Genomic DNA, 14,983 nt, shown 5'->3' with positions numbered 1-14,983 from the left:
CAGATCAAAGAAAAACTTGTTGACGGAGTGTACTCTAAGCTAATTAAATTTGAACTGATGAAACAAGGTGCACAGACAAAATTGGAAGACCTTATAAACTTAGCAAAAACAGTTGAGTCAGCATATAAGCAAGCCAATGGAGAAGAAGAAAGACAAATTTCATATGTTAAACCCAAATCCAATATACCAAGACAGCGGCAGGCACCCGCAAAGAAAAATAATAATAATGCGAAGTGTTTCTGTTGCGGAAAAAACAACCATGTAAAAAAAGATTGTACACTGAAAACGAAGTTTTGCTCGGAATGTGGTCAACAAGGTCATATATATAAAATGTGCCCAAAGAAGTATCGACAGACAAATATGTTGGACGTGACAAAAGAAGAAAACAAAGAGGATCAAGGATTGGAAGAAGTAAAAAACTTGTATGAAGAATATGAAACTTATACATTTGACAGAGTAAGTAGGATTCCACCACATTTAATAGAGCTGACAATAGGTCATGGACAGAAAGTGCAGTTTGAAGTGGATACCGGTGCTGAAGTGTCAGTGATGCCTCTGGCATACCACAAAAAATATTTAAAAGAATATACTATTGAAAAATGTAAAGCCATATTTCGAAATTTCGACCAATCAGAATCCCAGCCACTGGGCATTATTCGTAATGTACCAGTGCAGTATAATAATATATACAAAGAATTAAATATATATGTGTCACATGACTCAACACCTTGTTTGATGGGTCGTGATTGGTTAAGTCAATTAAATATGTGGCCCCCAAATTTTAAAAATGTAGCTTATTGTAATCCTAATGTATTGGTAAAAAATGTTTCAGATGCCAAACAACTAATTGAACAGGAGTTCGCAGCAGTATTCAGCCCGGGGTGGGGTGCATTTAAAGGTGAAGCAATTTCATTAAAATTAAAAAAAGATGCCATACCAAAGTTTCTGCCTGTTCGTCGTGTTCCATATGCACTTCGAGATAAGGTAAAACATGAAATTGATAGATTACAGCAGAATGGTCGCATAGTGCCAGTCGAACAGAGTCAATGGGGTACACCGGTAGTACCAATTATAAAACCGGACGGCTCTGTAAGACTTTGTGGGGACTATAAAGTCACTTTAAATCCAAATTTGGAAATAGACCATTACCCTCTGCCACATGTGGAGGACATTTTTGAAACTTTAAAACAGGGAGAATACTACTGCGAGCTCGATCTCCGGGAAGCTTACTTACAAGCTGCTTTGACTGAGGAGAGCCAATTGTTAACCACCATTGTAACAGAATTTGGAACATATAAGTACAAATACTTACCATATGGAGTCAATACTGGCCCTGGTTCTTTTCAAAGACTAATGTGTAAAAAACTAATTGGCATACCAAACACTATTGTGTTTATTGACAATATCTACGTGGCAGGGAAAACTTTGCAAGAAACTTATGAAACGCTTGTCAAAGTACTTAATAGACTACAAGAATGTAATTTCAAATTGAAACCTGAAAAATGTAAGCTTTTCACTAGCCACATAGATGTGTTTGGTTTTCGCATAAATAAAGAGGGGATGAGTCTTATAAAATCAAATATTGAGCCATTGTTAAATGTTTCAGCACCAACTAATCTAACAATGTTAAAATCATTTTTAGGTAAAGTCAATTATTACTCCCGGTTCCTAAAGGACATGGCTAAGATTCTTAGTCCATTATATGAATGTACTAAAATAAATAAATTTAACTGGACAGCGGACTGTCAAAAGTCTTTTGACACAATTAAAAATAAATTAGCCTCTGCAGACAAGTTGAGACATTTCAACCCGGACCTCCCAATAATAGTAACTTGTGATGCCTCAAACTATGGGCTAGCTGCCGTTTTGTCAAACCGGGACCACAATGGTATAGTTAAGCCGATAGCATATGCAAGCAAAAAATTAAACACAACTGAACAAAAATATGCTGCCATAGACAGGGAGGCCATGGGAATAGTGTTTGCGGTCACCAAGTTCTACAACTATATTTATGGCCGACAATTTGAATTGGAAACAGACAGTTCTGCACTGGTCAGGATTTTTGGACCAACAAAAGGTATACCAAAAATGGCTGCCAAGCGCCTACAACACTATGCTATATTTCTCTCAGCTTTTAATTACAAAATTAAACACATAAAAACTAACAATAATCCAGCAGATTATTTGTCCAGAAATCCTGATAATACAGAATGTACCAACCAATATGTCCATCCAATATATAAGGTAGATAATTTGATGCATGTATTATATACAAACAGCTCTGAAATAGACTACTTGAATTTCAAAATAATACAAGAAAATACAGGAAAGGATCTACTTTTAAGTAAAATAATTGAATATTGTAGAACAGGTTGGCCTAGTAAAAAACTCCTTAAGTCTGAATTTTTACCATTTTATAATAGACAAAATGAAATAAGTGTGGATCACGACTGTTTACTTTGGGGACATAGAGTAATAATTCCAGAAATAAATAAAAAAGCTGTGTTAAAAAGTTTACATAAAACACATTTTGGCATTATTCGCATGAAAGAAATTGCACGGTCTTATTTTTGGTGGCCAAATTTAAATTCAGAAATAGAAAACATCGGAAAGTCATGTATCATCTGTTTATCAAATCTTAAAAATCCCATAAAATCCCCACAAGCATGGCCAACGCCACCTACGGCATGGTATCGACTTCACGCAGATTTTTTGGGCCCATATTATAATAAAATGTATTTAGTAATTATAGACAGCTACAGTAAATGGCCGGAGGCTTTTGAAATGTCAAGCATGACGGCTGCTAAAACAATTGATACATTGGATAAGTTATTCAGCCGGTTTGGATATCCGGACCAACTAGTCACAGATAATCAGACTACGTTTACATGTACGGAATTTAACAACTATTGTAAAGAGAATAACATTAAACAAATATTTGCGCCACCTTACCACCCAGCGACAAACGGTGCTGCGGAAAGATTTGTACAAACTTTTAAATCAGCTGTTACCAAAATAAGAGAGAGTGGATGCAGTATTAACTCTGCAGTCAATCTATTTTTGTTTGATTATAGAACCACACCTCAAAGAACTACAGGTGAAACTCCGGCCCGTTTGTTGCTGGGGAGGGAATTAAGGAATAGATTTAGCTGCCTTAAACCTCCACCTGTAATTGAAACTCTATCTGAAAGGGAGGGGAGAGAGGTATGTAAAAGAAAAGTTAAATTTGTAACAGGACAAAAAGTGATGGTTAGAGACTATAGAAAAGGCCATAAACCTTGGACAGTAGGCAAAATAGTGTCAGAATCTGTCCCAGATTTAACTTATATAATTGAGGTTCAAGGTATGAATTGGAAACGTCATATTGACCAAATAGTGTATTGTAATGATGATGTCGATAGTAATTAGAGTTAAGGTTAATATCGTAGGCCAAGTTGAACTTGTATTTATTTATAAATGATGCCAAGATATGTACTTAATGGTTGTGAACAACTTTAATATCGTAGGCCAAGTTGAACTTGTATTTATTTATAAATGATGCCAAGATATGTAATTGTTGTGAACAACTCATTAACCAATCTATGTAGAGTGGTTCAAAGCACCCTATACTGATGTAGTTCATTTAAGGCTACAATAGGATTAAGGAATAATCCTTTGCGATGTATTTAGACTTAAGTAAAACTAGATTAGTTTTAGAATTAGTCCGGGAGAGTGTAGTATGTGTGAAACGGAACGCTCTCTTCTGCAGTGTCATACCTTGTGTGTGGTTAAGCTCTAATAAAATAAATCTACAAAATTAAGTAGTTTTAATCCAAGATATAATAGTAACCTATCTCAACTAACAAATTGGTAATAACATCAGGGTGATGGCGGCCGTATTGTGTCGGGCTTAGGAGTTTTAAGTTGTAAGCTAGTGCTTTTAATTATAAATGAGTCATATAACTACTCAGAAATTAAAATTCGACTCATTAGTCGTACAAACGTCTGGATTATGATCACTCTACAAGCAATCGCACTTACAAATCGAGAACTTACGATACTTTTCCGACTAAAACGTCGTTTAATATATTTTTTTATGACAGCTGTGGGACTAAATATGCTTGCTTATGACGATAGAGTGACCACTCTACGACTATTTAGCTATATAAACTAAAAACACAAAATAACGCGGAATCTTGGCACCACAGAATAAATTCAATAGTGGGCAAAAAACACACCGGTTTTTACAACCTTTCAAACAATTTAATAAAGGAGCAAAAATATTCAATGATAGAAATTCAAAAGCTGAATATAGGTGCCCCACCACCATCAAAAAAGAAACGCGTTCTAGACAGAACCTACCGTATAAATCAAATTGATTACACAAAAGTTGGATTTTTAAAGGCAATTGCGGCTAATTTAAAATTAGTGTAGCATTTTACATGAAATTGTCATGATGTAACAAAATCCATTTAATAATAAATAAAGCATGAATATCCAATTCCGGTCTCTTTTATTGTACTAGGTACCTATACTGTAGTAGAATGTGCACCTGCTTTTCAATGCGGGGGGCTGAGCCCCCCGCAACCCCCACCCCTTCCCCTCTCACATAAGTGTTGTTGTCTCTTTTAGTCTACATCGCGAACGGTGTACAACGCAAAATGCCAACATTATTTTTTTCGCTGTATCTTTACGTTAGCGATGTCGCCGGAGCCCCGCTGCCGCGGGGCCCCTATTCTGTACTGTTTGGCCTTCGGCCATCTAAAGGTAACTAACGAACCTAATCTACTTAGTAATATACAAAAATTGGTCATTTTGCGTTCTAGACCCTTTTTTGCATAAAAAAACCTAACATAGAGTGCCTTGCCATTGATTATTGCAATAATCAAAAATAATAATCATATAATCATTTATTTGTCGCAATTCATGGTGTTACAGATGTTTATTGTTATTTAATACGTATATTGTTGTTTCGGACATATATTCGGACATGATTTCGGCGTTTCAAAAATCTGCTAAATTAGAGATATGCTACACAACAGTATGCATGTTAAAATTCGGCCATGCCGATATTATGCTAACAGCATTTTCGGGTAAGCAAGCATTCGGCTAATTACTAATTATGCTCAATACATTTTCGGCAAGATAAACATTCGTCATTAATAAATTATGCGAAACTTGGTATGCATAATACGTTTCGGACATAAAAAACTATGCCAAATGGATGGCACCCATTTCATAAATAATGGGTAACACCCACCCAGAAAATACTAAAGATAATAACTACCTATTGATTGGTACTTGATAGTGTTGGACTCTTGGGCCATAGTTATTGTATTGAACTAATAGTAACTATAATAATTTAGTTGGGTAGTTCACGGTAAATATTTACGGTGTTTTTTTTAAGTTTCGATGTAAGTAGATTAAAACAAAATATGGATTTTAAAATCTGAAATAAACAAATTTTATTTTTATTTTATTTTTTATAAATATTTAAACCCACCAAGAAGATCAGCATCAGCAACATTTGACAGTCCCTTGTATAGTCGCAACCCAAATTGTCGAAGTTGTCAAACAAAATCGAGACAAGACAAATCGCAGATACAGCTGTCACCAAAGTGTACGAGTATTATGCATGAGGTATCGCCACCGTAATCATAACAACCGCGAGTCCATGACAACTGTCACATAAAAGAGCAAAACTAAAGGCGAAGGAGGAATAGAGCACCGCGGACAAAATAACAAAGTAAAAGAGAAACGGTATACAGGTTGCGTAGAAATTAATTCAAAACACATGTTTTATAGTCGTGACTTACGGTGACAGAGCCTCTAGGCAAAGCTCATTAACCTCAATATTTTTAAGTTGATTCCGAACTGATAAACAGCTACAGGTATAACTTATTGTTTTATTTAAGGTTATATTATTCATCAATCAGTTTAATTATAGGTTATTGTAAAAGAGTTGCAAAGTATAATCAAAAATCATGGTTAATAAGTATAGTAAAAAACAAGTTTGTCTATTCATAAATGTTTCCTAAAACTCTTGTCTCTCAGAAGAAAAATATTTTTTAATTCGATAAAATGATATCTACAAGGATTTGTTAAATTATTAAGAATTTTACCTACAATAATAGTTTTACAAAAATAAACAACAGTAACCACCTATTTAGCCAGCCTATTATGGATAGCTTTATCCATCTTTATCCACGTGATAAAATAACTGTCACTGTTTAACACCGTGGGAAAGAAAGTGACGGACACCGTTTTATCACGCTGTCACGTAGACAAGAACGACCATCATATCCGTACAGTATATTGAACAACCTACCTACTAACCGCAAAGCCTTGAATTCGATTTTACATTTGCTTGATCTACAAACGGCGTTCTATTTCAGATCCTTTGTAGACAGCAATTGAAGTATTGTTTAGCTGTCAGGCGGTATAATAGCGCTTATGTACGGGCACATAAGCTGGATAGATGGGATCGCGTGCGCTCGCGCAGGCGCTCGAATGAGCAAGCCGCGAGTCATTTCCGGTGGACGCTAACGTGGGGCTGTAACCAAAGATTAGATAATCAATGAGACGAGCCTTCGCGTTGTGGGTCTTAAAGCGTTGTCGACAATTTGAAGGTGAAGTGCCGAATCAAAATATGTTTTGCTAGTAGGCCGTAAGGGTTTTTGCCAGTTTTTGGAGGATTGAATCTATGCAATTCTGTAACAACTGGAAAGTTCAGAAGAAAAATCTTTAATGATGTTTGCTCTTCATAAATATATTAATTTTGTAACAACACACAAATGTCGAGAGCGCACATATGTGCAGTGCTAAAAAGCAGCCTATTCAATCCATTTTAAGTATTTTAACACAAAAAAAATCGGTCACTTCATGTTCACAAGTTAGTTTTAATTTTAAGCTGAAATTTAGTTACGTTACATTGAATTTTTATTATTTACACGGACAAGACGGAAGTCTAATTCAAAGGTTACTATTATGTTTAGCAGATCTTTTCTATTATTGTATTGTATCTATGGCTGCAGCCGACGGGCGACGAGTGTCGCAATGGAGAAGAATCGCTGCTAATTTATAATCATCAGTATCATCACTTTCATAAAGGCTGACTCAGAAACAAGGCTGCGTGTTGGTGGATTTAAATTAACGTAATGCACTTATTTGCGCAATTTTTCGTGCTTCGCATAAATGATGTATAGTGATAATTAAATGGCGCCTACATTATGTATCGTGTTAACTGTGTTTTGTCCTGTATTGGGTGAGTGGGAAGGGTTAAGGTTTATCGAGTCAAGGTGACAGTCTGCAGCGCCTCACGGAGACAACACAACTCGAACGTTCGTATTGTTGGGGACATCCAACTATCACTATTTCTAAAGGGGCCCACAGATTACCAGGTCATCGGAATATTTAACAGCCTGTCAGTTGTTCGGAACTGTCACCTTTTGCGTTTAACTGACAGGCTGATGTCATCCGGCGATCTGGTAATCACAGTGGGCCCCTTTAGACTAAAGGGCTGCAAAGACAGTTGCTAATCTGGTTTAACGTAGGTGACCGTACTTACATCAAGCAATTAAGACGTTCACCCTTTCTCGCAGTCTGCGTTGCTTAGATTTTTTGTAGTAATAGATTTTTCACTTACAGTTAAACTACCCAACTACTAGTACAGTAGTACAGTCCATAATCTCTCATCTATGGCCCAAAACTACCTCGAAAATCTTCGTTTACTTAGGTGTGATTATTAATTGAATGATCATACCTAAGGGAGTTTTTTTTTTACAAACCGTAACTCCCGTGGGAACAATATAGGCCTTTGTCCTTCAGCACACCTGCATGAAATAAGATCTTTTTCGAGCAAGTGTGATGAAAACTATTGAATTCATCAAATTTAAAATCTAGTTTATGTACTTACCATGATTCACTCAAACGTCTCCATGCATGACATTGGCAGCTTAGTCAAATAGCCACTCTGAATTACCATCGAGATTTGTTAAAACCAGATTTGGAACAAGGATCGCTATCTCTAAGTCGTTAACCTTCTACTACTAATATTATATTATAAGCTTGTGTAATTTACCTACAGATATGATATAAAGTTTACTGAAGGAATAACACATAAAGAACTAAGGAGGAGAAACAGTGTATGGATTGTATGGAAGAAGTAAGATTGCCGAGTACAACGCAAATGAAGTCGGGAACAAAAGTTAGTTAGTTCCTAAATAAAATTACTTTCCTAGTCCGTCCCCTAACTCGAAAAGCACTATCTACTACCTGTACGAAGTCCCTCATTAATTCTAAGGCAGCGTAATTGGCATAAGATAAATTAATGTTGTGTCTGTTTCCAACTAATCTAGTCCCAAGATTAATTTCTAGTTGAATGAGGCACATATTACACGCTGCAAATTTTTCAAATCTCATTACCTGATCTTCATTATTAGCTACTTACATAATTCCGCTATTTATCTACCATCTAAGCTGTTAATAAATTATTATTTTATGCTGCACAGTTACGCGAGAACCTACTTATCGAGTATTGAGAGTGTATATCATTCATTAGTTATAAATCATACTAACAAGGTATTCTTGTCGGCAATGCAAAGCGCTCGTCGCTCGTCCTTTTGTACACAACATAGATTACCTCTTACAAGACAAAGCATATTAGATGACATGCACTCCCCACTCGTTGGTACATTTGTGCTTAAAAATATTACGCAAGCAGTGTCTTTCAATTTCAATTACGCACTAAATATTTTTATAACACTTCGCCCTCGTTTATCCTTGTAATTCACAATTTAATGTGTATATTTTTACACGTAGGTACACAGTTTGTAAACAGGAGCAGACGGCTTGTAATGTAGATCGTAAGTAATTTATAAAGTTTGAATGCGCCGATAAATAAGTATATAGGTAAGTAATAAACATGAGTCGTCGTATATGATACTCTCTAATATGATCGCCACAAAGCGTGTATTGCGAGTTTGCGATACCTGATCCTTTCTTGTGCAGAATAAGGGATTTAGTAGTAGGTAATCTCTAGTCTTGTGCAGAACTTGCACAATATACTCGCGATCAGACTAATGACTTGTATGACTAACGAACTATTAAAGGAGTCGGCTTTAAATGTTACTCGATACCTTCTCAGTTCGTTTGGTTGCTTTTTGCTCATTCACCTATGCTTGATTCGTTGCTTACGCAGCGTACTATGTAAGCGAACAACACGCGAATCAAACATCCTTTGATATCTTTACGTAAGACGCAGCCTTACTTGTCAGATCAAAACATGCAAGAATTTTCCGTCTACTGTCGATTCTAAAATTTGTATAAGATTTTTATTTTATATAAGAATTTAGAAGTTTTATTTTAACTGTCTAGTGTTAGCTTACTCGCTAATACTACTTAAATATAAAATACTGACAATCGCCATACAAAACTTCATGATCCGTGTGTATATCTTTCAGCCATCTGGAACCACCTGATGATTACTTGCCAAAGCCCAATAGTAATATAAGGTATAATGATAGTGTATACCACCAAATAATTTAATTATAAGTTGTTAATGTAAGATTGTTATTTATTTATTTTAGATTTAAAAACAAAATAGTTACTCATATTGTGTGTATTGACTACATGTGATAGAAATCTTCTCGATAATTAAAATCAATTTTTTAAATTAGCTGTACAATAATAATTAAAAATAGATTATAATTTGCATTAAAGGTATTAAGTAGGTATGTAAGTTAAAATAGTTTGACCTAAAATAATAATGATATTCTGTGTAAGTTAATGTTTTCATGTATAAAATAATAATGTGTGTTGTAATGGAAATAATGTATTGACATGTAATACTTCTATTTTATCAATAAAAGTTTGATTGATTGATTGATTAATATAAGATTATGCTTAATGCAAAAAAAAAGCCATAACTACCTTTTTTTTTTTTTTTTTTATTAGGGGGGAAAATGCATTCCGCATACCACACGGGTGCGAGGGGTGACCCGAGTGGTTATGTGGGACTCCCGTCTAGGCTAATGAGGCCCACGGTATACCCACTAAAAACCCCCCATATGCCGCCTCGCCGCCCTATTGGTGGGGTTACGGGAACGCTTGCGTGCTCATCCGCGACCCCACCGGCGGCAGCCGCCTACGAGCGGCTCCTTCGCGAATGCCCGAAGGCCCTTCACGTTAGGCGCGCCAGATGGTTCGGCGCGCCTTCCTCCTCGGCCTCCGTTCTGCACTGTAGCGGACCCCCCCGAGCCCGCCACAAGGAAGCCACGGACGCCAGAAAATTCCCCGGCGCCCGGCGACAGATCAGGTCTATGGTCCTGCCGCAATACCACAACTCGGCTGCAGAGGATAGGGAGAACGGCACATCGTAACACCGACACTCCTCTTCCTCTGCAGCCCCACCAACGCCGCTACAGCGGAACGGCCCCGCCAAGTTCGCAGGGGATAGGGAGAGTGGCGTATCGTAATACCATCACGCCTCTTCCCCTGCGATCCCACCTCGGCCGCCGAAGATAGGGAGAACGGCTCACCTCAATACCGACACTCCTCTTCCTCGACGGTCCACCTCCAACGCGTCACAAGCGGGCTTAACAAGCCCACTTGGAGCGTCCTCCTCGGGCCAACCCGCACCTCAAACAGGCCGGCCCTGGTTGCCTCTTCGCTTCACCGTGGGTGACCAAGCCACGGTTACTAAGCCCCTCCACCACGACAAGGTGCAACCTGCGGGGGGAAGCCATAACTACCTAACCTAACCTAACCTAACCTGTGGTGTGACAAGCTGTGGTTACCTATTCGCTAGGTGCATGACTGGTGCTGCCCTCATTTTGGCGGACTTTCTACTTTAAATCTTATGGAGTAAAATTAGTTCAAGCGGCTGCCGCTAGTACTAATGGCGGACATTCCATAAGATTACCTGTGTTTGTGACGATCAGCGCCACTTCCCCCTCCACCGACTTCGCACCTTGCCAATAATTGGACAAGCATCCACCCATAATGTTATGTAAGCTACAAATAATTTTCCATGATGTATTGTCTGTTGGTGATCCCAAATAAATAAATAAATAAATAAACCTACTTAATATAAATAAAAGCTTTTGTATTTATATAAAGCTCTTGTATTACACCCGTCTGAGCCGTCCATCGTAGCGATCGTGTTACCGAATCTCTTCCGACAATTTTAAAATACACAAGCTCTTAACGATGTGTCAATATTGAAGCATTGACAGTAAATTAAAACTTAATTTTTTTAATATTTATGAGGTAACTGTGCAGCAAACGAAGGCACGTGGCGCGCCTTCGCCAGTCAGTATGCAAATATGAGTGTGCATGTGTGAATATGCATGAGGCCACTAGAGCGGCACGCACACAGCTGCAACACAGTTTCCATTCATAAAACCAGCACTATCTAGCCATGAATTAATCGCAACCTTTGAATATGTTTACTCTCACAAAGGAAGCGGCCATTCAGAAAAACTCGCCCGAAACAGGTTTGGCACGTGTCAATGAACGCCTGGAGTATTTTGGACGCTCAGAGCCCGGCCGGCCCGCTGGATGATTTAAACGGTTTAATAGGCGCTCGTTTGAATACTTATTTTGTGTCAATTATAATTTGAAATATTCTTTAAACTTTCAATTCCCTATCATTAAGCTTTTGAGTTTTGAAACAAAGATAATGAACTTGTTTGCTTTGGTATCGTTCAATTTATTGGTTACATTGATTTTTAATGTGCTCTCAAATGGTTTGATATGACTCTATGGGATAATTATGGGTCCAGTAATATTACTTGTACGATCCATAAACATTGTCTCGTTCAATACGTTTTGTATTCAATGCCTGCTTTTATGTATTGACTCATTTTGTTTACAAAATAATGTTAAACATTGCTCGGCGAAGTGCTAAAATGTTTGTGTTATTGATGTCAACTTGTTTGTAATTTTGCAAGTCCCTAACTTTCCAGTTCGCTATTAAACCTGTTTATGTTTAGCACTGCTTTGGTGGTCGCACTGTCTGTTTAAATACACGTTGTTAGCACAAAAAAAAACGATTCATTTCACAGTTAGCTATTTGTTTAGTAGGTACCTATACATTTACATATTACATACAATTTAAAATGGCACTCGTGAAAAATTGGCTTTGTCAATTTTGACTTTAACTTACTCTTGTGCTTTTATTGCCTTTGAGAAAGCTACTTGTGATAAATAAACCTACCTACCCAAAAATTATTTCATGACTTCCATAGGTACAAGAAACTAAAGGTAGAGATGATGATGATGAGATAAAAGGTGATGTTACCAATAAAGATGGCTTGCTTTTAGACGACGTTTCGTCATAGCCTTCTTCATATAAGCCAAAACAGACACAGGCATGCAAATACTGTGTACGTACCTAATTGGTAGGTAACCTGTAGTTGACCCATACCAGATAGTAATTATAAGGTACTATAAATTCAGGTTAATAGATTATAAATTACCTTTTTACTTATGGGCAATTATTTTGATATCTGTTTATGGATAATATCCCTCATTCTGAGAATTCTACTTTACTAGACAGCCAGACTTCCAAATGGCAGCGATTTAGATTAAATTATGCATTGAGTGTTTAGTTTACTAGTTGTATTGCTTATTGAAGCAGATGTAGAATTAATTTCCATTGGCTGTTTTTCGTATGAATGAAAGTTGGCGGCCTCCAGCCGACTACGTAGGCGAACTGTTGCAAGCAGTGTTGCGGGGTTAAAAGGCCTATGGGCATTTTATTGCCGAGGTTGTAAGCCCTTATGACTTGGCGAAGCTGGGCGCGTCGCAGTCAAATCACTGATCGTGGTTCATTCACAAACGCTTGTCGATACTGTTCAAACGCTACACTCGTGTCTAGTATGCTGCAAATAAACCAATTAACCATAACATGACGCCATGCCAACTCTTGGTATCATCTAAAAATGGAAAATAATGATTTTATATCTACTTAGATACCCCCTCCCTCCGATGATAATGAGATACCCCGTACACTAAAATAATATGAAGATCAGACACTACTTATTAACAGTGGCTGGTATACTATACCTAATTCTAACGTGAAATTTAAAATCTAATACCTTTAAACGAGCAATTATTGTATATTTATTTATTTTTTTATATGTATACATATGTATTTCGGGGATCTTAAGAACGGCTCTAACGATTTCGATGAAATTTGCCATATGGGGGTTTTCGGGGGCGAAAAATCGATCTAGCTAGGTTTTATCTCTGGGAAAACGCGCATTTTTTATTTTTTATATATTTTCCGAGCAAAGCTCGGTCTCCCGGATATTAGGTACCTACATAAATAGCACCAAATGTCAAAATTCATGTAATCCGAAATAACTAGCGTAAGGGTAAGTGTTCAATTTTCTACCCGATCAGTTCCAAAACGGCCAACTCAAGAAATGATTAAAACCTGGGATGACATTTTCATGTGGAATGGAAAACCGTAAAAGGTAACGGAAACAGACTGTCATTCGAGAACACAGCCGGCGTGTTCCGTCGCGGCTAGTTAGCCGATAACATCACAGCCTAGTGCCTTCTTTATGAAGCCCACTTTCATAATTCCCAACGATATATGACTTAAACTAATTTAGCTAAGATTGCAATTTTAGGTAAGACACGGAAAACGATAATGTAGGGAAATTATGGACGAAGTTTATCGCCTTGCTAGCCTTCGATGGGCATCGCCGTACGAATCTTGGTCATCGTCTATAAAATACCTTGTTTATGCTTCCTTGGAATAAAGTCGCCAAAACTTATTTTCATATTATTTTTGAATCAACGTTTTATGAACTCTGTTAATATGAATACATAAATAATATAATCATGATAAAATATCAGTTAACTAAAAAATATACGAGTACATACCTAGTTGTAGTGTAGGTAGCTAATTATTATGTTCGGTCTAGTCCAAATTCTCTACTCGGTAAATTACCTAACTAGTACCTGAGTAATTTCTAATGCAACCTCTCAAATCCGTTGTATTATTTACCCGTCGAAAAATAATTATTATTATTCTAATATAATTATTTATTTTTCCTTTGCTTACGAAATTAATACTTAGTCATACTGACAATATTGGTTTACTTTCAAACGAAATTAATAGGTGTTAAGTTATTTAAGAGCGTTAATTTAAAAGCCCAATTGAAAAATATTAATGTTCATTTTTAAACGAAATGTCAACTTATCCCCCGAGGAGAGATGGTACTACAAGATGATACGGACACACTCATAGTTCCTCGAATGAAATATGAAGATTGGATCGTTTCTTCAACAGGTGTTAGCTAATAAATAAGGCGAGATTATCCGGACGGATCTAATCGGATCATGTTTACACTGCGAGATATTCAGCAGCGGCCGCGATTATCGGGCCTATTTAAACTGCAAACATATTGGACCGACTTGCCGCTATTTATTGTTAACCTCTCCTATCGCTTATCTAACTCGCCTTTTATATACGACTGTCCTTGTTAGGCTCATTCTGTAGAATATCTTCAATTTGCGCAACCTGTGATTGTTTTTGAATGCAAATGACCAGTTGTAAATATATCGCCGGTTGTCAGATTAGGTATCTCGTACTATTTCCATTTATCGCTTGTAACTACGTGAACGAATATGGAATCGGTTTTAATGTAGTTTACATGGTTCTTTGTCCAGCACATAAACCTGAGTTAACTATGTTAATGCTCAATTGAAAATATAATTCATAGTTTAGAGACAACAAACCCAAACAAGCCAAGGCTTATTATTTATATTTATTACGTAGAACAACTAATAAAAAGGTCGATATGAATGGATCGCAGCGCACGAACAAACAAAACAGTCGGCCGTGTTTCATGCCGAGCATTAAAAACTTTTCAATAGCATCTCGTATCGCGGCATGTTACCATAATTTCGTTAGGTAACTTAAATGTGAACTTAAACCCATTATATAAAATTAATAGCCAGTTCACCAAACAATTACCCGTCCAGTTAA

At 37.0% G+C, this 14,983-nt stretch overlaps 1 protein-coding gene across 1 annotated transcript; it reads left to right on the top strand.

The window, feature by feature from the left end:
• The first annotated feature begins 216 nt into the window (after nucleotides 1–216).
• LOC134651840 (uncharacterized protein K02A2.6-like) lies at nucleotides 217–3,470 on the top strand. Its single transcript, XM_063506959.1, has 2 exons — nucleotides 217–456; nucleotides 833–3,470. Exon 2 carries the CDS (start codon nucleotides 1,354–1,356, stop codon nucleotides 3,406–3,408), a length of 2,055 nt encoding a protein of 684 aa, XP_063363029.1. The 5' UTR covers nucleotides 217–456; nucleotides 833–1,353; the 3' UTR covers nucleotides 3,409–3,470.
• Nucleotides 3,471–14,983: the final 11,513 nt, after the last annotated feature.

This window comes from Cydia amplana, chromosome 10 (genome assembly GCF_948474715.1).
Source record: "Cydia amplana chromosome 10, ilCydAmpl1.1, whole genome shotgun sequence".
Lineage (NCBI taxonomy): Eukaryota > Metazoa > Arthropoda > Insecta > Lepidoptera > Tortricidae > Cydia > Cydia amplana.
The sequence above is the reverse complement of the archived record's forward strand: the minus strand, read 5'-3'. Positions and strand labels throughout refer to the sequence as shown.